At 36.8% G+C, this 27,329-nt stretch overlaps 1 protein-coding gene across 1 annotated transcript in view; it reads left to right on the forward strand.

The window, feature by feature from the left end:
• Positions 1 to 27,329, forward strand: part of LRP1B (LDL receptor related protein 1B) — a 563,267-nt gene that overhangs the window by 312,534 nt on the left and 223,404 nt on the right. Inside the window, exons 6-7 of the mRNA XM_072342527.1 lie at positions 6,257 to 6,514; positions 25,348 to 25,510. Coding sequence (XP_072198628.1) covers positions 6,257 to 6,514; positions 25,348 to 25,510 — 421 coding nt within the window. The remainder of the gene's footprint in view (positions 1 to 6,256; positions 6,515 to 25,347; positions 25,511 to 27,329) is intronic.

Raw genomic sequence — 27,329 nt, forward strand, 5'->3', positions numbered from 1 at the left:
TCAGGAAATTCTCGTGGTGCCTGTATTGGACTCGAGATGAGCCTTTGAGTCTCCTCTCTTGTATACAGCAGAATGTCTATCTCAGTGTTATAATGAACTGTCAGTGTCTTGATGGTCTTGGTGAAATGAGTCAGGCTGTGTATTAACAGAGAAGAGCTACTCCTCTGTCTTTCTTGGTTCTTCATCATGTCTGTTGTATGGTCATTTTCATTTCTTCTGCTATTTTCAGTCAAGAACTAAAGGAATCACTGTAAGTTAGTGCTAATAAGATCGGGATGCTGCAAGGACATAAGCAGTGCTTGTTACGTTGTTTTCGTGCATAAACACAATTTTTCTTTGAAGTAATGCTGAATTAAATTATCAATATTTGAGCAATTGGGTTGAACTCTTCACAGTGCACAGAGGTCAAACAAATTGTTGCCACAATAATGGTGCCACAGAAAGCGACAATAGCTGTAGTGACCTATAACAGCTTACACTGCTTCACTGCACCCAGCTTACGGTGTGGAAAATAGTGACATTTCAGTGTTCCCAGAAGGTAGCTTTCCTTCAGCCTTAATGTTATATTCGTAGCTTCACTGATAATACTGTTTTTCATGTGTTCCTGTCTTGTAGGGTAAAGTTCAAGCAGAAACAAAAACAAAGTGCTGCCCTATATATATATATATATATATATAAAGGACAGGTGAGAAAGTAAATAGGGACCATTCTTGCCAAAAAGTGTAAAAGATGAAATGGTTCACAAGTTAAAAGTTAAAGTATTCCTGATCCTTATTCAACAGTGGGAAGTCTTCAGCTGGAGTATAAAATCAGTGAGAGGCATAATGGATTGATTAGTAGAACAGAATCCAGAAAGTTATATCTGAAGGAGAAAGCAAAAAAGCTCTTGGTAAAAATAATAAAAAAAAATAAAACAAACCACCTCTTTAATTTTCTTTAATAGCCTAATGAGAATAAGGATATAAAGAGCAAGCCATCCATTTAGTCTGCGCATAAAAGCAGTTGTCAAAAACATTTAAAAAATGAACAAAATAATTCTCATTTCTTTGTGTAAAATGTTTGAAAGTTTTGGTTTGGGTTAGCTTAAGCATTACATAAAATTTTCTGATGTTAATAAAAGGAGATCTACTAAGAATATAAACTTCCATCCATTGTCGTAGGTAAAGCACAGCAGGCAGTACCAAGCTATGAGCGCTGTACCATGTCTTAGTTGTCTCCATATGATTAGCAAGAGGATTCTGAGTACTTATTAGATGGAGGGCCAGTGACCAAGGTACAGAGGAAGGGAGATGTGCATGGGAGAAGTGGCCTGCAGGTGCCAAGGGATGGCTGTTGTGGCCTCTGTAGATGTCAGAAAATGATAGAACCACATAATGGCTTGGATTGGAAGGGGCCTCAAAGATTGTCCAATTCCAACCTTCTGCTGTGGGTAAGGACTCAATCCAGCAGCTCAAGGTCCCATCCAAATCAACCATAGGCGCCTCCAGGGATGGGGCACCCACACCATTCCTGGCAGCAGTGCCAAGGTCTCACCACCCTTTGAGTGAAGAATTTCCCTCTAATATCTAAGTCTAATTTTTTTGTTTGTTTTTAAACCATTTCCCCTTGTCCTGTCTATCTTCCTATGGTCTCCCTCCTGTTTATAAGCTCTCTTCAAGCACTGGAATGCCACAATGGGGTCTTTCTGGAGCCTTCTCCAGACAGAACACCCCCAGCTGCCTCAGCTTGTCTTCATAGGAGGGCTCCTTCAGCCTTCTGAGTGTTTTCATGTCCTCTTCTTGGCCCTCTCCAACAGCTCCAGGTGCTCCTCCTGCTGGGGGCACCAGACCTAGATGCAGTACTGGGAGTGAGGACTGCATCTCCTTTACAGCCTCAGAGCCCACCCTGAATGGGCACCTTTTAGCATGTGGGATGGTTCAATTAAGCAAAGCAGTTTGCAGGAGCTGCTGTTTTTCCACCCTTCAGGCAGCTGAACGTTTGGCTGTGAAGGCAGGGAGGTTTATCCCTCATTAAATTCTGCATTTTCTTCCTTAGCTCATTTAAATAACTTTGGATCTTGAAACTTTTAGCTGCACAGTACCTTTGGGAAGGTTGTTAAAATAGGTATCAAAACAGCTAGAGGCACACCATGGTGGTTTTTTTCCAAGACTTTTTAACCACACTTTCTTTTATGAATAAAGAAGCACTTAATGACTTTTGAGGTGAAAATGAAACAAAGTGTAGCTCTGCTGAATGAGTGGAGTTTTAGAAGTTCTTTCTTTGCCAAGTTTGTATGTCTGTACTGCAAGGCCTGCACTGTATGAAAAGGATTTTTAAGGAAACAAAAGGACAGAACTGGAAAACTTCAGATGAGGGAAATAAAACACAACTGTTTTTCTTGCAAAAATTCCTGATATATTTCATATGTTCATAAACCCATCTGCAGAGAAACAGCGTGTGATAAGAAGCACTTATTTTGTAGATAAAGCATAAAGAAATAGGGATTAAGTTTACAAGCTATTTCTGATATTCGTTGCTCCTTAAGGTATCTCACAGCATAGTTTTCTTGTAGAACCTTGTCAATTGATGCTTAGAGGTTTTACAATTGAAGTAGTCCATTTTGGGATTTGTTGCTTAAGTACAGAAAATTAATTTCAAAATAAAATGTGACTGCGTTTTATTCGGCGCTTCTGAGTGTTTGTCACGCTTTCATACAATGCGTGCACTTTACTAAGAGCAACGCTCTTTGAATTTACAACGTAGACCTCAGAGAAAGGGTTCTTAAGTTGCTTGTAAACACTGATTTGTGATTTTGATCCTTTGCATATCATAGCAATGAAAAAGAAAACAAACAACAAACCAGTCCACCGGCACTGGCATTTCTGAAGATTTCCTTCCACAGAATTAGGACTGTTGGTGGCAGAGCAAAAAGGCTTTATTTCTGATCTGTTATGACATCACTATTGATCTGTATTTTCGACAAGATGAGGAAAGGGGGAGAGAACATAAGGCTTTCATCTTTTCTGCTACTCTATCTTAAACATAATTCAAAGGGAGATGCTTTCACTTTAGTCTAGAGGGATGAATCATAAAACTTCCTGGATTAGAGAGCTATTCACTTCTTAGCTTTCCTATAAAATGGGGGAAAAAAGAAAAAGAAGAAATAAGAAATAAAAGAAAAAAAAAAAAAAAAACTCTGGAAAGAAAAGCAGACATGAAGTCCAGTTATTTGAAGAGCTGCTACCAGCTCAGTGCAACTCATATCTGTCCACTAACCTTCTAGGCTTTGTGCATTCTGTTTTGAGGCACAGACAAGTCGTATTTGTGAGGAGAAAGAGAAGAAATCTTTTTTTTCATAAAATCGATCTTTATCCGAGCAGCACTGAAAGAGGCAGGTCGCCCACCCTAGAGTGACAAAGCACGATTAACCAGTTCTACCCATTCAATTATTTCACGTACGGACTGCTTGAAAAACAGAATTTTCAGCTCAGCAACCTGACTTTCGGATAACTTCTGCAAGAGTACATGTGTGTTTTAACATTTAGTCATGGCTGCTAAGCAGTGTCTTGAGTATTGAAGCCGTGTTTGATTTATAACTGTTGCTCAGGAGTTTTAGTGCTAATTCTTTTTCAGATTTCTTTTATTTCTTAGACATTAATGCTGAAATACAACCTTTCTCTGGAGTTGGGTGATCGTTGTTAAAATTTCCAGTGGGTAAGCTTAAAGCAGTGCAGGAAAGAATATGGTTCTCTATAAAAGCCTCAGACAGCTAAACAACCTGACTGGCTCCTTAACTACAAACAGTGCCTGCTATCTGCTTCTTCTTGAAGGCCTTACAGATTGCAGACCGTTGTTATATCTTCATACAAAGTACAAAAGCAAAAATGATAGTGAGGAATGCTGGATTAGAGATGAATGATGGTATTTTGTGGGAAGGGAGCAGCAGATCACTGTTACGTGTGAAAAACATAGCAAGATACAGACACAAATACACCTTTTATATCAGCACGGAAACTCTCAGAATGAGGGAGACAAAATCTCTTAAGCCTATTTGTCTTCTTCTGATGGTTAGCAGTTCGGAAGAAAGGATGCAGTAGGGGCAGAGACTGACGTACATGGTCAACAGTGTTGACTACAAATGGATCTATTTTGGAAAAGGTAAATAAAATTTCTTACTAAAAACCCCATTGCCCTGTTCTCTGGGGAGAATAAAAGGATGGCTAGGGAGCTTCAGCTGCATCTTACAACAGTGTAGAAGAGGTTGCTTTGCAAACTTCAAACCTTTGGAAATGTTTAAGTTTTCAGAATCATGCATGGATGCAGATAGTGATGGTGAATGTAAGACCAGTGAGGACTGTCTGTAAATTAGAAAAGTAAGTTACATAAGTGTGGTTTTGCAGATGTCATCATGAGATTTACTGAGGAGAGAAAAGATGCTGCGAAGTTCATTTTCATTATAGAATGAAAAACAACAGGATAGAAAGAATGCATGCTGATCCATTATAGAAAAGAATTGTCTTAGGCGATAAAGTAAACAAAATATTAGCATAAGAGATGTCTAAATAAAAGCCCGTAGTATCAAAGAACAGAATTTAAAAAGTACTTATGGGGATTTCAGTGAGACCACTGAGCAGTGTGTTCAATAAAGTCCCTTTTCTCCTTAATCAGACCTGCTGATGAAGGATAATTTCTTAAATCCTTTTAGTTATGCTTTTTTTTTCCCCCTTGATTTCTTAACCTGGAATTGCTTAGTAAAATTCTGAAAACTGTGTGAAATAGAATGTTGATCGAAAATACTAATTTTAATGTTGAGTCATGTTTCTGAATGTCAGCAGGTTGCTTTGGGCTGAGAACTCTTGGGGTGAGACTTGGCAGCTCAGATATTTTTTTCCACATGCTTGGCAATGGAAGTGTGAGATTCTATGTTTTAGGGCTTTTCTTTTGTTCTTTTGTTTTCTTTTAATTAATATAACTTCGAGAATTTTGTCAACTTGATGTTATTATTCACGTGAACATACTTCATTGCAAAATAAAACATTCCTATTATTCCATTAAAACCTACTGCAAGCTTGATTTGGAGCATCACAAATCAAAGCCTCTAATGAAGGAGTGCTTCCCTTTAAAAAGAACAGAGTCAACCTGCAGGCACATGGTTTTGATATAGAATCCCCATGATGGTTCTACATCGACTGGTACTGTATACCAATGGAACATAGTGCTCTAGATCTAGGAAAAAAAATGACAATTTCATTAATGAAACCTCATATAACAAACTTCTCACCGTACTGAGATTAATATGACTAAGCTAAAGGCATAATTTCATACCAGCCCTGGATTTTCTATCCAATAAAACAATGAAAAATACACCTAAATTAAAACCAGATGCTTTCACATCCGATAGCACTCATCATAATGCAAAATTTATTTGCACTCAGTACCAATTTTTTCTCTCTAAGGTAACAAGAAATTATTATCTTGAACAACTTGTCAAATCATGAACTTTTAGCATTGCCATAACTGAACATTTTATATTTAAAATACGTATTTAGGTTTCCTTCAGTATTCATACATTGTTCTGAATATCTTCATTCATTACTGGGCAGATTTCCAGTCAAAGTGATTTAACTGAATGTGGAGTTGTTTCTTCATCCTTCTGGTTCATTTGGTTTTTTGTCACTTGACTCTTAACCCAGTGGAAACTACGTATTCTCTGTTCCCTTTTGCTGTTAGGATTTTCCACAGCATAAGTCTTTCTTTCTTACATTGCACTGTCTTAAACCCAACATACACATGATGTAGCCAGGCTTCATTGCTTTTTGTTATTGTTTTGTTGTTGTCGTTGCTCTCTTGCTTTGCTTTGTAGAAGCATCCACTCAGGTTTTGTCTCTTTTTAAAGGTTCAGTTACAAACGTACCTTACCATTCCATGTTTACTCAGGTTTTCATGGCTTTCATTCTATTAGAAATGTCAGTAATCTGGATACAAATAATTTGCATAAATGCATTTCTTTTCATGACTTAGGCATGAAAAATGTTGCAATAATGCTGCACAGAATTAAACAGAAGCTGTGGGGCTAGGGTAATTAATTTTCTTTAATGATGTGAATTATTAGAACAGCAAGATAAAATATGGTAGTAATTTGAAATATATGATAGTTATGAAAATAAAAACAAAACCTATTTATTATCTCTTAAAACATGCAGGTAAGAACATGTAAAAATTTCATTCAAGCTCATAAGATAGATAACACTTTATATTTTCTCTGATTTGTTTCCAGAGCCTGCTGATAGACCTCCTCTTCTTCTGATTGCAAACTCTGAAACAATAGAAGTTTTACATCTTAATGGAAGCAAAGTGTCTGCTCGAGCTCCTTTAAAAGGATCTTCAATTTTGACAGTAGATTATAGCTACAAAGAGGACACAATTTGTTGGATTGAATCAAGGGATCTTGCAAGTCAGCTGAAATGCACAAAGATAACAAGAGCTGGGAAGTTAACAGACGAGTGGATAATAAACGTTGTGCAGTATCTTCACAGTAAGTATTTGACAGTCATTTAGCAAAACAGTCAGCTTCATCTTTGTGAACAGCTGCAGGAGATCTCAGAAATATTTGAGGCTTGCTGTTGAAGACAGTCTTAAGGCATTAAATATTGAAACTTAAAACTGTAGCGCTTTCATGTATCTCACTGCAATGTATATATGCATGAAAAGTTCTTAAAAATGTGCATTTTTATTGTTGAAATAACATATACAAGTTAGAAAACCAGGGCAGTACAACAGAAGAAGAAATATAAAATGATTTCTCTTTGGCAAAGTGGTGCTACATTGCGCTTCTATGTGGTTTTGTACTACTGGGATAGTAACAATAGTGAATGAATGAGGGACATGCTTTTCACAACTGCTGTAAGGTAGCGTAAGTTCATGAAAATAGAATATTTCCTAACAGGAAGGAAATAAGTTGCTGCCTTTTTGCAGATGAGGGTTAAAGAAAAAAAAGCCCTCATAATACTGAATTACTCCTGCATTATAGCAAATAGCAGTCATATTTGTGGACTGCTGTTATCTTTTGAAGGAGATTCTTGGGCACTTAAACATTCTCATGTGAACAGATTGCAAAACAACACGCAGTGAAAAAATATAATGACGTTTCTTCAACTTTCAGGTGAGAATGGTCCATAGACCAGCTTATAAAGCACAGCACTGATGAATGTAATGGTGGTATTAACAGTAGGCTTATAAAAACTCAGGACAAGAAGCTTCACTGCTTTGCTTTGGACCTAAGATTCTGAACATTTCTTTTTAAGTAGAGATAGATGTTAAAGAAGAAGTCTGAAGTGACCTCAAACTCTTGGACCATCAAGTACAGGAATATTCAAGTCACAAATTTGGTGTTATAGTTTAGAGATTGGGCTTGAGACTTGTGAGAGCTGCAGTAAAATGTGTTCATTTCTATAGAGCAAGAGAAGGGTTTTTTTATTTGTCTCTTTTAACCTCTTTTTTAGTTCAGTATGTAGAAAAATTAATAGAAAAGAATAAAGAAAAGAATGTTGGTGGCCCTGCCTGTAGTAGAGTGGTTGGAACTTTATGATCCTTGGGGTCCTTTCCAACTCAAGCCATTCTGTGATGCTATGAAAAAATTAGAACATGTTGTGTTGTTTGGTTTGGCTTTGCCTTGCAACTCACTGTAACAATATTTCTTCTAAAGGACTCTCTTAATCAAGATGCAAAGTATAATTGTACTTGATTCTGTCTGCTTTCTATTTTATTGAAGTGTTTTTGGTCCTGTAATTTCATAGGGTTCTTCATACTCTAGATATCAAAATGTTCTAATGATCGTGGTGGTAATATTTGATTGTGCCTTTTAAATTCATTTCGTTATTGATATTTTATTTTGTTTTCCTTTTAGTAAGAGCAATCAGATTAACAACAGTCCTTAGCAAAATTTGGTTTGTATTGAACTGTATCTGTGTCTGTTCTGTCACTTATCTTCATCATCAAAGTAGATCCTAAAGCTGTTTTGTAGTTTTTTCCATGAGTTGTCTCCTGCTTTTCTCAGCCTCTTTTCTCTGCATATGAAGAGGCTTAATGATAAATATCTGAGGGGAGTCTGGAGGGAAATGGATGAGAACAGTCTCTTCTCAGTAGCGCATAGCAATAGGATAAGGAGCAATGGCTTAAAACTTGAACATAGGAAGCTCCATAAAATGTGGAAGAACTTGTTTATGGTAAGGGTGACAGAGCACTGGGACAGGCTGTCCAGAGAGGCTGTGGATTCTACTTCCCTTGGTATATTCAAGACCCATCTTGGCACCTACCTGTCTGACCTATTGTAGGGTACTGCTTTAGCAGGGGTGTTGGACTTGACCTCTTGAGGTCCTTTCCAACCCCTCCAATCCTGTGATTCCATAATTGCCAACCTCTGAGCTGTTTGGGTCTGCAACAGCACTTCTGTTACTGAGATTAACAGCATGTCATGAACTATACATGGAAATGTGTACAGTGCCTCCAATTAATGAGCTAGTCATTTCTTGTATTCTTAGTACACATCAGCCTGTTGACTCCAATGTTTTTCTGAAACTTCAATGTATTTGTTGTCTGGTTTAAATGAAGAATGGAAATTTCCATGGAAATTACTTTCAAGAGTTCAATCAGAAGTTGTCTGTTGCAGATGATTTTTTTCCTCAGTGATGTAGAAATTGTCCCTCTAGTTAATCTCTTCCCTTCCAAACATATATCTGGAGTTATTTCTGTAAGGACTCTGGTGTTGCTATATTCATTATATATGTCTGCACACATGTATAGGTCATTTTGGGGCTACTGCAAAACTGATTTTTAATCTTAAATTCTTCTTTTTCTTCCCTTCACCCTTTGTTACCCATCATACAACTTCTTCTATTTCTCTTCATTGTTTATCACCTGCACCGGATGAGGCAAACAAATAAATTTGGCCTCCTGTTGAAGAATTTCATCCTGTGCATTTTCAAGTGTAAGTGAAATTATAAGCTTCTCTGGCCTCAGAGAAGTTGTGCCCATGGAGCTATTCATAGAAAAATTAGAAGTCTAGTTTTCATAGGAAATAACCTTTTTTATCATCTAGCTGCAAAGACAACATTCCAGAATGTATTTAAAACAAAAGAAAGTGGGGGAAAAAAATAATATTTTAGCAATGAAATTTTCAACTTCTTTATCCTTGTCTTCTAATCTGTTACTTCATATAGAAGAAAACATGTCATCTACATATAACACAAAAATTGGTGGAAAGGTCAGTTGTACAAAGTGATTGGGGCTGCTTGAAGTGGGCCTACAAAAAGTGCTTTTTTAGTGAAGGCAAGTGAGTTTTGTAGTTAGGAACAAAGAGTACAGGTCCTATTTTAAGATGAAAGACTACTTTTAGGAAAGCAAGGTCTGTGAAAATGACTTCATTTTCAAGGCAGAGCATATCACGCAAGCTCTAGGTAGTGAATGTAAAGCTTTGGGTTCATAAAATAAAGAAAATTATGATTCTTTAGTATTTAGCATGCTCCCTCAAAAGGCAGTCCAAGATGACTTCATTTTGGCACACAGGTGTCCCAGATGAATTACTTTGAAAAGCAGTGCTAACTTGGTCTGCATCATCTGTATCTTGTTCTGCATAGCTTTAAAAGTGGCAGAGAAACTCTCCTGCACCCGTGTTTCATTTGCTGCACAGGCAGTGCAGTGTTGGCATTCCTTGTGCTCTAAAACTTGGCACAAGGAGTGCCAACAAGTTATAGAGTACTACCTTCAGTCTTGTATGTATTGTGAAAATTGCTATATCACTGATAAGGCTTTTTTTCTTCTTTCTTTTTTCTTGTTTGATAGGTTTATTCTTTTAAATAAGAATAGCTTTCCATGGGCATGGTAATGTCAGCACACACATTCTTGTCTTAGCTAATATCAGGTGTTGCTTTTTCTTAAACTATGTCCTATTGAAACGAGAAGCTGTTGGATGTTAAGTGAAAAGTTTTCCTTTCAGGCAGATTTATATAAGTAGCATTGCAGCCAAATATGCTTTCAGGGAAGACTCTCAGGTAAGGCAAACTTATGCACACACCACCCATATAACGGGCATGCTCCCTGACACTTTACACTATCTCATAGTTACCTTCCAGTATCTTGTAGTTCCCTTCCAGTTAGTACAGCAGGACTGCCAGGAACAATCATTTATGTGAAGTGCTACCTTGAGGACCAAAGCAGCAGAATGTCTTTTTAATGGAAAGTCTTTTTAGTGGAAAAATCTCTTACAGTTTTCTGTCCTTAGAACACTGCAGTGTGTGAGCCTATACTAAGGCTTTTGTGTATTAGCACGGGAAAGCAACAAGAACAGAATTTTCTAGATGACAGAATCTCCTTCTTCCTCATTTAAATAAGCATTTTTTTTTACCTTCATCATAACAAGTGTCAAGCAGCTTGTTCTCACTCCAAACAAGCACCAGGCAGCACAGCCTGGGTTTTAGTCACTATTCTGCAGAAAACTCTCCTCTAGGATGCTGCTTCAGAGTGTGATATTTTGTGTTTGGCTGCTGCTGGATTCAGTCCAGTCCAGTTTGATGTTTGATTCAGGTTTTCTTGGCATATTATATAAGCCCCACACAGCAGATTCTTCTTGGCCCCACGAGCCCAAGCCAGAGCTGACTTCATGGTTCTCCCACTTTTTGGATGCAACTGCTGTAAAGACCATCAGACATACTATCCAACAGGACTTGCTTAAATTCCCTTCTGTTCCAAATTTTTATCCCCCTAATTGTGCACCCACAGGTAAACAAATGCTTCCTTTTTCTTCTGAGTTTAGTGGGGAAAATAAGCATATATCAAACAGCTCCTTCCAAGCAGAAACATCTGAATAAGGATTAAAGGCATGAGGACAAGGAAGACCTTTGATACTCTGCGTTATGTTTTTTCTATTTGTCTCTTTGGGCTTTGATATCATGCAGACACAAACATAGTTTGAAAGCTTCCCCTCCCAAGACCTAAAACATTTCCCAGTAATGATTAACAACTACAGTGAGTGTTGTGCCATTCAGAATACCTCCAGTCATTTAGCTTGGCATTTATGAGTCTCAATCTTATCGAAGGAAATGCTGAGCACTAAGTATGGTGCTTCTGTCAGCAACCTTCCTGTGAAGTTCATATAAATATTCATTAGAAGTCAAAGGAAAGTATGTCTTACTCAAGAGGAGAAGAACCGTGAAGATCTGGGGGAGGTGTTTGTTCCTATATGGAGTATGCCCCCCCAGCTTGTCTCCAGACAGGCAATAGAAGCTGTCATATATACCTGTACACTGAGTTTTCTCTTTCTCCTGTGATAGACAGCCCATGTTTGCAGACCTCCAAGAAGATGATCAGAAATGAGAAATCTTCACGATAAAGATCATTTCCACCTCAAATCACACTTCTGTAGTGTTCAGAGCATCTGATACAGAATCTGATACAGTGCCCTAAAGAAATAAGACAGCATTCTTAGGATCCACCTGGAGCCCAGGCAGATCTTACATTGGTGTTAGGGCAGTTCTGGGAAGAGTGGACAAATGCTGCTTCTGGGATAACAATTTCTTTAGTATGTCCCAAGACTTTTTTTGTTATATTTGGCAATATCTCACTGTAGATAAAGCTGTCATTAAATACACAAAACTGAAATATTTTTCTTATGAGTGTTCTCTTTATTCAGATTGAATTTCCCATCTCCTTTTACTGCCTCATGAGATGCTACCATTCTTTAAAGCTGACCTTCCTCTTTACTACTGTGGAAACATTATTTTTATTATTGGACTTTATTACCTTGTTATTCATGTCCTTTTACAGGTGACTTACAAGGATTATCTGGTATGTGTTCTAGCTGTGCTGTGAAATTGTTGAACCTTAATGGGGAATGAGGTTTGTGCCCCATCTTAGGCTATTATATACATTCATCATTGACATGTGCGTAAGATTAGATCTTTCATCAAATTTCACTCATGACTTCCTGAGTGCTGTTTGTTTCCATGTTTACTGTAATTTCTGTGTTCTTTCAGGCATTCCCCTACACGTGCAAGTTTTTAGTAGGGGCTAAAAACCTTTTATTTGGACATCTTACATGGGAAATTCTGTCTGTACTTCAGGGGCTCTGAGGAAACGAGTCAGAGCATAATTGGGGTCATCTTGATGGACAGTAACATGGTCTAGAAGTCTCTGCTGCTGAGATTCCTTTAGCTGAATTTATTCTTCTTTCTGGTGGACTGAGACTCAGAGAACTTTTGATCCAGTTTGTGATATGGCTTTGTTGGTGCTGTATGATCTTTACTTAATGCAGGAAGCAGTGCTGTCTGATAACTGTCCTCTATGTAGTGTTATTTTTCACCCTATAATGATAAGACTTCCTTAGAGATTCAAGCTTTTGGAAGTTGCTTTTATCACTCTGCTGCTCTCTTACAATCCTAGCTAATCTTTTCTGATTATTGGCTATACACAGCCTTTTTGATGATAATCATGTTTACTAGAAGAATAAGGGTAGTCCACATCTTTTGCTGAATGCATTCATTCAGCCTTTCTCAGAGACTGCCTGAAGGCTCTGGGATTTGTTTTCCATCAGGAACCATCAGCTGGATGTCTTCCATTGACTGCAGCGGGTATTGCACGTCCATGCCTTTTCCTATTAATAGTATTCATATATTGAAGTGTCTATCTTAGTGCTTGGTGGTTTGCATAAAAGTTAGGTGATAATCTTTGATATCAGAGATCCTAAGAGGGTCACGCATATATTGCAAATTTATAAATGCTAGCTGTAAAGCATCCATCTGCTTTTGGTGCTTTCTTGGATACGGTCCATTCAGTTTGACTTGAGAATTTCTGCTATTGGATTGAATAGTGTCTCTGTAATGTTGTATTATGCATTTTTGAAGCAATATCTTCCAAAGCAGATGTGCTGAATTTGTAGGATTTCCCTTCAACATTAGGTTACCTGCACTTAACCTCTTTTGAAATAACAGCTATTTGTTAACTGCTTGTTAATTGCCAAGAATAGATTTTTCTTTCCCAGTCATTCAATCAAATATAATACTACTATTTCTTCATCCTTTGTTACGTAGCCAACTTCTACAATTGATCTTCTATTGATATCATTCAAAACCCTGCCTCTGTTCTTATCTAAGCTGGCATGATGTCTTTTTATCTTTTATGTGCTTTTCAGTAGTAATGCTCTGAGCAGCTAATTCTTATCTCAATGGTATTTCTCAGTACAAATTTTTGATCGCATTATATTTTTCTCTAAAAAAACTCCTGGACTCTGCCTCAGATAGTTACCAAATAGTGTCTCTGCAAAGCCTACAACTCTTAATCTCCTTATTCTCAGTTCTACATTGTCAGATTCCCTTCTTCCCAGTCACCAACTTGCTAGCTGACCATTTATGGATGTCCATCTTAGTGCCATTACTGTCCTAACAGTCTGACACAACTGTATTTTGTTTCTCTTCATTGCATCCCAGCCCATCCTTGATGGCAAGGTGTCAGAGAGCAAGCTGGGAGTTTCCAATAGAAGTATTTCATATATAAAAAAGGGACAGTCAAAACATGGACAGTAACCATGTAAATTTATCAAACATATTGCTGATGAACTCTGTAAAACTGGGTGATTTTGCCACTTGTGAAACAGTAACGTTTTGTACTTTATTAACACTTTTCAGAAATATGAAATTAAATAATGCATGCTTTATGTGATTAAACACATGCTTTCGCATATGCCTTCAACATCCATTTACATCCTGCTGGCTTCATTCTGGCTTTTTAGATGGTAGTCACTGGTAGTACTCTTTGTAATGTCATTTTCACAACTATTGATCTTGTGCAGTAGTTCTCTCCTGCCTTTCTTCTAAGGAAAGAGGAGTCACACAAGAGATTTGTATTTGTAACCTTGAAATTTCAGTGGAGTTGGCTATGAAAGGCTTAAAGTGTCCCCTCTTAGAAGCTATCTTCAATGGCAGTAAAGATCTAATTAACAACTTGGTATTAAATACCATCAGCTAATTGTATATGCATGAAATTTGTTCGTCTTCTACTGGCACTATATTTTATTTATACATTTCATGTTTTTAATGAGGCGGCTTTTCTTGCTAAGTGCAGATATTTCTTTGTAATTCCATGTCACACAGGATGCTAATCAAGTTACTTCAATTAGACTAATTGACAGTAAATTTGTTACATACTTCCAGATAATAGCTTATTAATTAATTAATTAATTAATGCAAATAGGTCATTCAGAACAACCAGCTGAAATCAGCTGAAAAATCAAGACGTCAAGAAACTTCTATTTTTACTTAATAAGCTTTGGATTATGTCATTACAATCGGTCCTTCACTCACCTTAAGGCTTATTTCTGAGACAGAGATCATAGAAGTCAGCTTGTGACAACATTGCAGTAAAATTTAAAAATGACTTCTTTTAACCTTTTTTTTCATCTTTATCGTAAAGAAAAGGGCATAATCATATTGACTTGCAACTAAACTTTGATCTTATGTCTTGAGCTACTACAGGGCAAAGGTAAATAATGATCAAGCTTTTCATAAGTGAATGACAAATGAATCCAAGTACAAGTGAAAGGAGGAGCTATACCTCTGATAAAATCTAAAGCAGTTGCAGCATCTTTGCCATTACTTTTTAGGGTTTTCTATCAACTGTATCACTTTGTCCAATGTATTAGTCTTCTTTCAATGCTTACCTGGGCATTTTTGTGTTTCCAGTCAAGGATGGAAAGGCACAAAGGCATCTGCCTTGCACAAAGGCACAAATCCTCTACATAATGCTTTATCAAAGGATCTTAAGGAAAAGGGAATTTCATGTTTGCAAATTTGGTAAAACTGTGATTATTATTTGCATTGCAGTGGAAGTGGCAAATTAAACACATCCTCTGTTTGGTGGTTTAATATATGTTTGTTTTTTTTTTTCCCCAGTATTTAACTTCAAGTGACAGAACAAAAGCCTCACTCAGAAAGTATCATTATCTCCACTTCATGAAAATATTTTTGTCTTCTCAGTCCACAGAATTTAGGTTGTGGATTTTTACTTAGAACAAAGCTTGTTTGATTCAAGTATGTCTTTTGACTTTAGCTCTGTAGTTGAACCTGAAGTGAAAAACCCATACGGATCATGTCAGTATTATTAAATACATAAAATGGAAGAATAAAACTTATGCTTCTTAGTATTTGACAGTTACCTTGAATAAAATAAAAATCTTGGTTTTGCTTCAGAGCTTTTAGTTGTGGCTTTAGTGAAGTACTTATTCTGAAATTGAAAAGTTACATGTCAGAGATCTTCTAAGCATAAGAAATCATTTTTTCTAAAGCCAACTCTAAGCTGTGTAAGTTTCTTAGTTCTTGAAAAAAAACGTCCTCTAATCATTGTAACAAATTCAATGAGAAGAGAGGAGACAAGGTACGGAAGGGTTGGTCTGTTTGCACAAAGCCGAAGCCCTACATTTTATCAGCACGTCACAAAACAGCTGCTGTTTGATATGTTGAGTTAGGCATTCGCCATGACAGCTCTTGAACTGATGATGAAGTTGCAGTAGTCTTTGCATGTGTAATTACACAGAAGCTGTCACACCATATAAGCAAAAGTTAATGAGCTGATTGTAAGTTGTGGGGATACCTGCCAAAATTGGCAGTTCCAGAGATTCTTGCTCATTTGCCATTTTTTGGACTTGCTTGAATTACTTACATCAATAATTTGATTAAGAATACGATTCCATTTGTTTTATTACAAGGATTTTCATTTATTTATTTACTTGTTAGTTTGTTATTACCTGTTTAAGGAGGGAAATAGAATGTATTTGTAAAGATCCACACAACTTCTTTTCTTGCGTGGAATATCCTGAAAATAGTATGTATTTTCATTTTAAAACTCTTTCAAGGATATAATGGTTAGTTACTAAGTCTGTTTAACTGGTTTCAAAAGTCAAATTTGTTTCAGTAGTCTGCATTAACTCCAGAAATGATCCTCTGGGGAAAAGACTTCATCAAGTAAGACAAAGAAGTAGGAAAACAACATTTTGTAAGACTCTATGAATGCACTGTAATCTGTGTTATATATCTTCAAAAATAATTGGCCAATGTTTGGATTTTTATTTTTATTGTTCCTTCTACAAATGCTTACTTGACAGACAATTATTCCTTCATAAAGTAGACTGAGCAAAAAACAATTTGAGAAAAGCTACCCTGAAAATAATTGCAATGCGCATCTATATGACCTATCGGGCATCTGGAGGACTGTGCAGCAAACACAGCTGCTTGTGCCCTTCTCCTGCTCTACTCCTAAGCACGGTTTGCATCCACACATGGCAATTTGCTGCAGTTTTAGGAGATGCAAAAGATATTAGTGCAAGGAAGAAAAGAGCTTGAAGATAAGACCTGGAGTGGGATGCAAAGAATGTGTCTTTTCTGTATTTCACTGAAAGTTTTGGGAGAAATTCTTTTTATTGTTTATGGGAATGTAAAGGCTTAGGTTAGATATCAGGGGGAAGTTCTTCAAAGAGAGAGTGGTGAAGTGCTGGACCAGGCTGCCCGGAGAGGCTGTGGATCCATGGAGGTGTTCAAGACAAAATTGGATGGAGCTCTGGGCAGTCTGGTCTAGTATTAGATTTGTAGGCTGGTGGTCCTGCATCTGGAATGGGGACTGGAACTTAATGACCCTTTGTGTGCCTTCCAATTCAAGACAGTCTATGATTTGATTCTATGAAGGAGGAGAGATTTAGGAAGAAGGGCAGGCATTATGCTGGTAATTATGAGTCTTTTGTTTTGTTGTTTTATTCTTTTTTCCCCTGAGACATTTTTTGTGACATTCATCAAATAATCTTATCTTTTCCCCTCAATCTGTAACATGAGAATGTCAGTATTTCTATATGTTGTAGGGATGCTGTGAGTCTTTAAAAGAGAAATGCTAAAATGATGGGGAATGCACAAAGTAAAAGCAGTTAGCACAACATACGCAAAGCTTCTCTAGTTGAAAAGAGATGGGATTATGCTCCCACATGTTTCCAAATGGCTTGTAAAACGTTCCGGAAGGGGCAGGGAGCTTTCTGAAAGCACAGTTCTGCAAATCTAAAACCAACACCGTAAGTCTGAAACTATGTTCTATTTCTCCTTTTCACATTACATGAAATAAGTTAGCAAGAGGGCTTTTTGGTTTTGTTTTGTTTTTTCTTGAGGTCAGTCTGTATTTTAAGTCTGGACAGTCAGGCAACGTTGATCAAGTCAAATATACAAATCAGTTTTCTATTCAAAGACAACTATTTTGATATTGAAATAAATGGATGGATAAAAGAACTGGACAAATATGACGGAAGGGAAGATAATGGTTGCATGAGTGTTTATCTGTTACAGACAGCCGGTAGTCAACATTAGACGTGAAGGGCTTTATTTGCTTGTTTTCTTCAAGCTGTAGTGCCAGGCATGTGGCAGCACTGAGTGCTTTGAGTGTTTTGCAGAAGTACAAGCATGCTCAAGGCATCAGGCAGTGACAGTGATTCCTCTGCACTGTGCTAACGGTTACCCATGGATATGATGTTCCTTTTTGAATAATTATATTTCTAGAGGCAGGGAAAACAATGAGGTAAGCAGCTTCATAAGAAACAATTTCCTTTTCTTTCCTTTGCAACACTGAAAAAAAGAGATTATCTCATTAAGGTTAGTCCATGCTGTAACTTTGTTCCAATGATACTGAGTGGCGCTGTGGGGCCTCATAATGTATTTGCTAACTTATTTTTTTTAAATTAAAGATGTTTATAATTTTTTTACAGTATTGTTTAAGTCATAATTCTCAAGCTGGATTTAAATTCTTCTTAGTGTGCAGATTTTATTTTAAGCACATTTTTAAAAGATTTATTTTAGAAAAATAGTTCTATTTGAAAACATAATTCATCCTATTCTTCTTCTAGTATGCTTGATAATAAAATAAAGATTTTTGTGCCCAATAAGAATATTTTTTGTATATGTCAGAATGAAATAATCAATGGTCAGTGTTACCTTAGGATTAAAATCAAAGTGAGTGTAATAATGCCCTTTGGTGAAAAGGAACAGATTGATTTATAGCAGTGGGTCATATCAGGAACTGTTTAGTCAGGTTGTCTAGACCATACATACAGCAGGTCCTTTGAACCAGTGTCATCTAACAAGTGTCACCTTCCACAAAACATAGAATTTAGGTTTTCTTCCTTTCCCAACCTTTTCTTTAAGAGCTGACTCGGTTCATTTACTTCTACATTATCCTCCCAAAGGCGTTCCTGAAAGCATCATTGTCCACTTCTGGGATTAAACTGTTCACGTTCTTTCTGGAAGTCATCTTCCTTAAATAGTTATTATTGCAAAAGGAACTATATATATTTTTTGACATGTCTTTAAAATTGAAATACTCTACCTCTTAGCATCTTTATGGGAAAGATGATTAAGTGACCTTATTTTTGTCTTAAGGATGGTTTATGAAGTTCTTAATGAGTGTAGCAGTCACAAAAGGTGGAAAGTTGTACACTTCTGCCTTTGATAGAGGTGGTTAAAAGAGAAGAGTATCAGGGTTTAATGAAGCCACAGCAGTTTGCTTAGTCCACATGTCTGATGACATGCCTACTGTAGCTGAATTATCCTTTAATTTTAACAGTGAATGACTTAACAGCTTTGAAGTAAATAACTGGGTTTGATTTACAGCCTCAGTAGATTTATAAGAAGCTTTTCAATGTGCAGTTGAAAAAAAAAGAAACTTGTTATAGCTATGTACCTCCATAAATCTGTCTTCATTGTTCAGCATGTATGCAGGCTACTGGGACCCCATTACAAGTTTACAATCATTTGGCAATCTGTTTGAAACTCAGTAATGCAGAAATTAGAAAAGTTATGTTTTTTATGTTTTTTTGACTGTTTCTTGCTTCTGACATGAGACTGGCAGAAGAATATTCCCTCCTTATAAAAATCTAAATCCCTAGGTTTAAAAAACAGGGCCATTCATATTGCCGTCCTTTTATCATTTGACAGTTCTGCTTTGCACATTTGACCCTATCGGCATCACAGCCAAATCTCTGACTTGAGACCCAGACCCAGGAAATTTCACTTATTTTACTCATTCCTGAAACGTGATGCATTGTGACAAAGAATCATAATGTGAGTGTAAGAAGAAATATGCTAAAAACTTTAGGAGCAGATTTTGCTACTCTACCGTAAAAACCCTGGCAAAGGCTCATAACCCAAGCCTGGGATCCACCATAAGTGCATTTACTCCAAATGCTCTGTAAGCAGGGATTTGTTAGAAAACAAAGGACTTATTTTTGGTGTTATTCTGTAGATCCTGGGGTTTCCATTGGGAGAAATGGACTCATCATTCAACATGCATTTCTCCCTCCTCGTATCACCTCAACCCATATAGTGACATGTCTTAACTACCGCTTGGCCCAACTTCCACCTGGGGCACTATGCTTCCCAGAAGCCTAAGGAACTAAATCACATAGAAAAAACACACTGAAAGAATCTAACGTCTGTATAAGTAAAAAGCAGTGGCCAACAGGACTATTGCCAGACAAGTTGGAGGTAGAAGAGGGCCACCAGATGGGCTTTTTCACTTGTGTTTTTACTTAAACAGCAAATATATGCAGCTACGTGCTGTGCTGTAATAGCCCGTAAATCTGGCTTGCATAAGCATATTTTGCCATCAGTGCATAGAAGGTATCTTACGGTGTAAGAACTAACAGAGATCTCACTTCTGGGCAGGTTGTGCCACAGTCTTAGTAGAGTCCTTTGCAATGAAGCTGTTCCAAACTGATTTGAAGTTTTTGAAGTTAGATCTTTTCTTCTTGAGAAGTGGACTGTGTCTGGAAGAATGATAAAAAATACAATACTAAACATGTCAATTTTAATTATAAACCTGATTATTTTCTCTTCTATATCTAGTTAGAATGCTTGAATCTCCAAGTGACTGGAGAGACTAGGTGAATTCACGTGCCATTGGGATGCATTTATTAAGTATTCATAATATTTAGAATGGGATCATAGATTTTAAAAGTCTTCAGTTTGGGGAAGCTGCTATTGTCTAAATGTTCACATTTATAGGTTTTAAAGTATTATATTCTAATATCCCCTAGGGTTAGAAGAATGCCAACTGTATTTTTGACATTAACCCAATTTACTGAAATTTAAATGATGTTACCCATCAAACAAGAGAAAAAGCTTTCTTCAGGAGAACCTGTAGTCTGGATGCCTTAAAGTGCTTATTTAAATTTAATATGTTTTAGATTTTTGCATTACGCTCCTTACAAGCACAAACTGTATTTTTTTAAAGGAATTAGATATTTGTGGAGGAGCCATTAGGAACAGCTAGATGGGTATTTGTCATTAGGTGTTTCATTTTTAGACATATACAGTAGTCACTCAGGACATGTCTGTTTAAAGTTTAGGCACCGACGTTGTCTAACTTATTGAATGATGACATTTTTAATAAAAACAATATTTAGTAAATAGCATTGCAGACACAGTTATGGCCAGTTGCTGTCAGTAGGAGAAGCACAGAGTAATTTCTGCCAGTTCTAACTTTACTCACCTACTGTTTCAGTCCAAGGCTGCCTGGGCTGCTAATTAGGAGAATTACTCCCAGAAAAGACGTAGAGCAGAAGCAGATTTCACAGCCTGTCATTTAAGTGTGTTTTAACTACTATTTACCTGGTCCCACTATTAGTGGCTGTTTTACTAAAAGAAAGACTTGCCACTGTTAGTCTCATTACACAAAACTCAACAAAAAAGCCTGTCTTTAAGCTGCTTTCTGTTGCTCTTGAGAACAGAATTTGTTGCACTGTAAATATGTAATTTTATCTTTTTTTTTCTTTTTTTTTTCTTGTTCTTTTCTTTAAACAGGGAGTAAATTATATGGAACATTCCCTGACACTTTCATCATTTGCTTCCCTTACACTATTCACAAAGCTTTACTGTATATCTCAGATTTGCATTCTTGTAGTTGTGGAGAAGTTAAATGCATCTATTTGGAAAGAAAAAAAAAAAAAAAAAAAAACAACAAACCCAACAAAAATATACCCTGGAGATTCAAGAAACACAAGGAGAGGCAAAATCTCTTAAATATGTTGTCCTATTTTTTCTTTACTTTCCTGTTTCTTCATTTCTTATGGATTTTGATTCCAGGTTTGTTTGTTTGTTTGTTTTCATGTTTTACCTGTTTTGGCTTGAGCAGGAAGCAGGGGATGCTTCCTTATTTGAAATACAGGGAAGCTAAATCTCAAGTCCTGCTATTTGATGAAAATTAGTCCCAGGTGCAAATAGTTCGTGACACAACAGGCTGTACAGAAAGCAGGTATGAAAACGCCTGTGAGACACGAAATCTGCTGTCCTAGCCTTTGCTGGACAGGGGGCTGAAGGTGATTCCTCCAACAACAAGGAATTTGAGCAACACCAGTCTGGCTCTCCTGTACTGCATGGCTATCAGGGTCATGCTGACATCTTCTGTGTTGTAGGATGCTCACTTGAGGAACATTTAAACACCTGGAGGTTTGGCTGGAGCAATCCTTTCTCACTTCTCACAAGCATTTATTCCCCTTGCATATGGCCAGCCAGCCAAAAAACTGTTGCACAGCCCTCAAAATTCCCTTGCTTGTTGAGTCAGTACTACTGCACTAAATTAAACTCCTAGCAGACCTGCATACCTGTGACAGCATGAGCTGCTCCTTACAGTGCAGAAAGATGCCTGTAGCATAAACAATTGAAGTTTTGATGCAGTAGGAGCAGCAGGCACTACCTTTCCCTCACCTTAGATTTCCAGCCAGTGTTTGTGGCGGTCAGGAAATGGCCCACTGATTGCTACCGTTTTGAAGGCAGAACCACTTCTTCAAACCACTTCCCCACCCCATCAGTTGTCAATGAATTGTTGTTCATTGAGTCTTAAATGCATTTCCAAGATCTTTAAAGAGTTCCCATTGCACTCATGTTCAGAACAAGGGAAAATTTAGACCTATAACACAGTGGAAGCTCCTGCACTTGAAATAGAGGTCATCTGTCTTTTTAATTATTAACCAGAAATATATGTGGAACACACTGAGCATTTTTAGTTTTAATTATGAATAGTTCCTCTGTTTGCTTGGAGGTTTCTATAAAGAGTCGTAACTTTTGGTTCCCCATGTCATTTGCTTAGATCACTTCTTGCATTAAAAATAAGAAGCTTTTATTGAAGTGCATATAGGGAGAAAACGTTCAAATTTTTCTTATTTCGAGTAATTTATTTTTTTCCAGGTTTGTAAGTAACAAAACCTGCTAGCTTATTTAAGTTAATGGGCAGCGCTTGTGTTGAATCCTTGATTACAGCAGTAGGACAAATACAGGAATATGGAACCGTTTTTCTTTTGTTCTACAAGTCCCTATTTGAAATTAAAATGTGAGCTTTCTAAGATATATATTAGAAATTTTAAATGAAAATAGACAATCATTCAATGCGGTTCTGATTATCATAAACAGCATATTGGTTTTAAGATATGTCTTTGCAGCTCCTTTTGAAGATGTAGCTGCCCTCACATGAAATCGCTCTTTTCTCTCGAAGTAGGATAATAATTGTATGTTTGAGAAAAGAAAGTTTTGCTAGTGCCCATGTTCATTTACTAGAGTAAGATTTAGATGACGTGATATCTTAGTGTTTTTTTTCTGAACTCTTTAAGGGGTTTTAGAAAGTACTAAAGGAAAGTTGTCCGTGTTTTGCAGAAATACTCCATTGAAACTGCTACAAAAGCAAGGAAAAAAACCTCAAAAATATATACAAGATGACTCAAAATAAATCTGTGTGTTTTTAGGAGGCAGCATTTCTTTTTAGAGATTTCTGAAACTGCATGAATAAAAGAAAAAGCAATTAATTACTTTTAAAATGTGAGCAGACCAGCCTGTCTACACATACTGGGCTTTAATATATGAATCCAGAAAGAAGCATGAAATAAATTCAATGACATCTTGAGCACATAACTGTATATTTTAAAAGTCCCCAGTGCAACCAAAGCCTTATCTCTATGGTATATAGTGTGTTTGACTTCTGCGGGAGCCATTCAAAGTAGTTTAATGCATAGCTGCTAGTGAAACCATAGATATTAAAAGTTTGATTCATAAAAGCTGCCAGCGGAGTGAATTTCTCATGTGGGATATGATTTCACAGTGGAGTAGATTTGGACAATTCTTTTTAAACTTCTCTTGTGAGCCATTGGATGTGTCCTACGTATAGCAGAGCTGATGGTACAAAAAAGACAAAACCTAAACCACAACAGTGGAATTCAAAATACACAACATATTTGTGTTAGATTGACCATTAAATGAAAATCTGACTGTGCTTTGAATGTCTAAGTTAATTACTGCATTCACTGCACAACCAGAATATTTATTGTTGGGAGATATGTTCTTTGCATAGTGAGAGACCTCCTCCATTTCATGCTGTAGACTTCTGGAGAAAAGTACAAATTACTCTGCTGCTGCTTCTGGAAACTGTGACCCAGCATAGCATACTTTGTAATGAGCAGCTTTACAAGGAATGCATTTAGAATGAGCTCGCATCTTGCAAATAGCTTGTGCTGCTGCTACTATGCTCTTCTCAAAGATAACCTGCTGGGGAAGGGAAAGCAGAAAAATAGGAGTTAAGAGCAACAAATGGTTTTTGAAGTCTCTGACATAGAGGTTATTCTGTTAAATTGCTTCTGGATGTCTCACTTCTTCTGGATTGTTGAGCAACCTCTGTTCCAACTATTGGATGCAAATGGTTGTCCTTAGTATGACCTCCAATTAATTTCCCTGTGTACCATAAACGCCTGCTTAATGTCATTTCTTGTTAATGACATGTTAATGAATAACTGAAAAAAATGAAGTCTGCACTTTAAAGATGTGAAAATATTCACATTATCTGTTATGTTATAACAAGCTGTATGTATCATACCTTTCAAGTGCATATGAAAGTCGGGTAAGAAAAGAATCCCCTTCCCCAGCATGTTCTTTCTCTGCTTCCCAAAGCATAGCAGTCTTCCAAGACTCACATTGCAGGAATTTAATTACCAATTTCATGTCTATTATAAACATCTCTTTTGCAACTTTCATTCTTCACCAGTGTTTTCAAAATCCAAGTTCTGAAAATGGAAAGTAGAAACTCTCTAAACTGTTACTGACTTCCAGAGGGACTGTGTGTTTTCTGACATTTTTTAAAAGCATGCTCTAACATTTGTTTTCATGAGAAAAAAGAAAAGTGTTTTCCTTCCCATTGTATGAAATATTTCTTAGTGTTTCTGTATATCTCGTGGCACACCTGACATTGGCCTGCTCTGGAGGTTGGATCCTGGACTAAATGGAGCATTCCTTTATTGTGGCTCAGCATGTCTTCATAATAGGAGCTATCAGAAGGGGAGAGGCATAATATTCACTTTGAATTAAAAGAAAAAATGAATAGCAGAAGGGGAGAAATGTGAAATAGAAGAGACAGCAATGAACTGTGTAATGGGATGGCTGAGATGCAATACAGCTGGTGCCTTCTTGATATTTTATTGAGCAAATCTGATGTTATCTGCACTTTGAAGGACATTGCATGGGTCTCCACGTGTAGTTTAAGTATTTAGGAAATACATAACTCATAAAACCTATGTTATTGTCAAAAACTTAATGACTGGAATTTCTTTTTTAGTCAGGTTCACTTTATATTCTCTCACAGAGGATACATTTGGTAGAAGCGACAGTTTCTTGTTTGAGTGGGGGGAATAAAGTAAAAAAACATGTGAAGGATGATAGAAATACAGAAAACTGAAAGCATGGAAAAAACTCGCTGAGATTGTTCAGAACAACAAGAAAAAATAAATGTTGAGGGTGAATTCACTGCACACATTTACTGTTGCATAGTGTGGTTTAGTTATTAATAACTACACAAAAGATTTTTGGATTCATAATAGTTCTAGTCAGTTTTTAGTTCCCTTTACACGTATCTAATAACCTGTTATGAGCAGTATGTGTGAGCCATTTCCAGTCCCTCTCTTAGAGCTGCACCAGCCCTCAGTGATGTTGCTTTTGAATATATCATTAAAAGTGCCACAGACAAAATTTAAAATATTTAATAGAACTGCACACAGATGGGCACCTTTCTTATCCTTGAAGCTGCAATGAAACTTCTGTACTTAGAAAGGAAAACTCTCTCCCACAAGTATTCACCCACAGGGAACTGAATTCCTTACTGTATGCCATATACATGTTCTCCTTGTAGAAACAATTTGAGCTCTTTAGTAGAGCATTTATTTGGTGAAATGGTTACTGCTTCAGTTATTTATATTACCGTTGCAGTCGTGAGCTTTTCTTTTTCTCCTTTTTATTTTATTTATTTATTTGTTTATTTTGGCAGATGTGCAGCAAATAGCAATTGACTGGATCACTGGGAATTTTTACTTTCTGGATCATGTCAGTGATAGGATCTTCGTTTGCAACCAGAACGGAACGGTGTGCATTACGCTCATTGAGCTGGACCTCAGTAACCCTAAGGCCATAGCTGTTGATCCAACCTCAGGGTAAGATTAATTATTTGCATTGGGAAATGTTGATTTTATATGACGTATGCTCATCTGTAACTGCACACAATGTATCTCTTTCATTATTCTGCATTCCTGAGTTACTTTTATAGTTGCTGTAATAGAACGTGTAACCTGTAGCAAGTAGTTAGCAATATTATTAGCAATGAGTGCCTTGTAACTTTTCAAAACGGAACTGGAAAACCAATTTTATCCCTACTTGTCATGAGATTATTTTTTTCCTGTTACATGTTTTTATAACTGGAGTGCATGGAAAAGGAATGTTTTATACTCTATCCCCTTAGCTGCAGAAATATGAAGACTGGCTCTGGCAAGTTACATTAAAAAAGAACTGGGAGATTTTTAATCTGCTTTAGAGGGTCAACTATAATGATAAAAGCACATGGTATTTGCTTTTTCACTTCCATAGTTATGTTCAGTGCCACTTGGGAATAAAGCCTTGCTTAAAATGCAGGGTACTAAAAATCTTCTGTTCCTAACAGCCGCCAGCTGGGAAAAAACTTTAAGCAAATGATGAAGTAAAAGCACAGCTAAATAGGAATGAACAAGTTAATTTAAAAACTGTAAATTTCAGTGAAGATTTTGGAAAAGGGATTTTATTTTCGTTTTATTAGTCCGTAAGCAGTTAAAGCTGAAACTTCAGCCTGGTGGAACGCATCCTAAACTGCCATAAGCCCCTTCTCAATAAATACAAAAATATTTACAGTAGAACAGCTTGTCATCCATATGTGGACTTTTGTCACTCTTTGTTTAAAGCCTGATTGAATATTAAGATGCATGATCACCATGACTTTAATTCTGACAAGAACAGCTTGCATGTAAAGTTTACAAAGAAGTTTTATAATGTAATTCTTGAATATGGCTGTACGTCTACCCGCAGCAGATGGTAAGCTTGACTTGATCTGACTGCCGTGTTGTTTTAAAAGAAAGGTAAAAATTCACATACAAATTGATTTTTCTGCATGTTCTGATGTGAGAGAATTTGAAGCTTTCAAATATTCAAGCAGCAGACTTTTTTCCTATACGTTCACTTGTGTATTCTTTGCAGGATTTACTAGATACATCCACAGCTTGTCATTAGATAATCTTATCTGTCAGGGATGTAGGAATGTTATCCTGAATTTTGATTCTGCAAGGAGGGATGGAACAGAAAGACTGATTTTCCATCTATTTGTTAGCTGCAAACCATTCTTATTCAGACAGTTCCCTTTACCAGTGCCGTATCATCTATTTTAGTGTAGATGGAAGTGCTGGACTGGAGGGAGTCCAGAAGAGACCTAACGCTGTAACGTTATACAGCAATACTGATTTAATCATGGTGCAAAAACTGGATGGAATTTTTTAATTATTATTATTTTTTCATATTTTTCACTTAATGAGAGTTATTTCTTCACAGTTTTTGTTGGCAATTTTATTAATTATCTGACATATGTTTTTAGGTTAATGAAATATCTAACATACTTAGTTATCCCCAGTTTATGCATTTGTTGTGCTTGTTAGCGACTGGGTTTTGGTACAGAATGCAAAGAGATAATCAAACACATTTTGGCTGTATAAAAATGTTTTCTTCCATTTTTTTTTTTCTCTCTCTCCTTTTTCTTAATCTTTCTTTTTACTTTTTCATGCTGATTCTAGTTGAGACCTATTTCTAGGTGTATGGGAACTGTTGAGTTGTGGCCTGAACCACTGATTGAGCACCTGGGGAAAAGACCGGTCAGCCCTGAGAGCACAGGTGAAGATAATTCACCTGCATGACTGGAAGGGGTAGAGTCTGGCTCCATCTCTCTTAGACCTCATT

Source organism: Excalfactoria chinensis, chromosome 7, assembly GCF_039878825.1.
Source record: "Excalfactoria chinensis isolate bCotChi1 chromosome 7, bCotChi1.hap2, whole genome shotgun sequence".
Lineage (NCBI taxonomy): Eukaryota > Metazoa > Chordata > Aves > Galliformes > Phasianidae > Excalfactoria > Excalfactoria chinensis.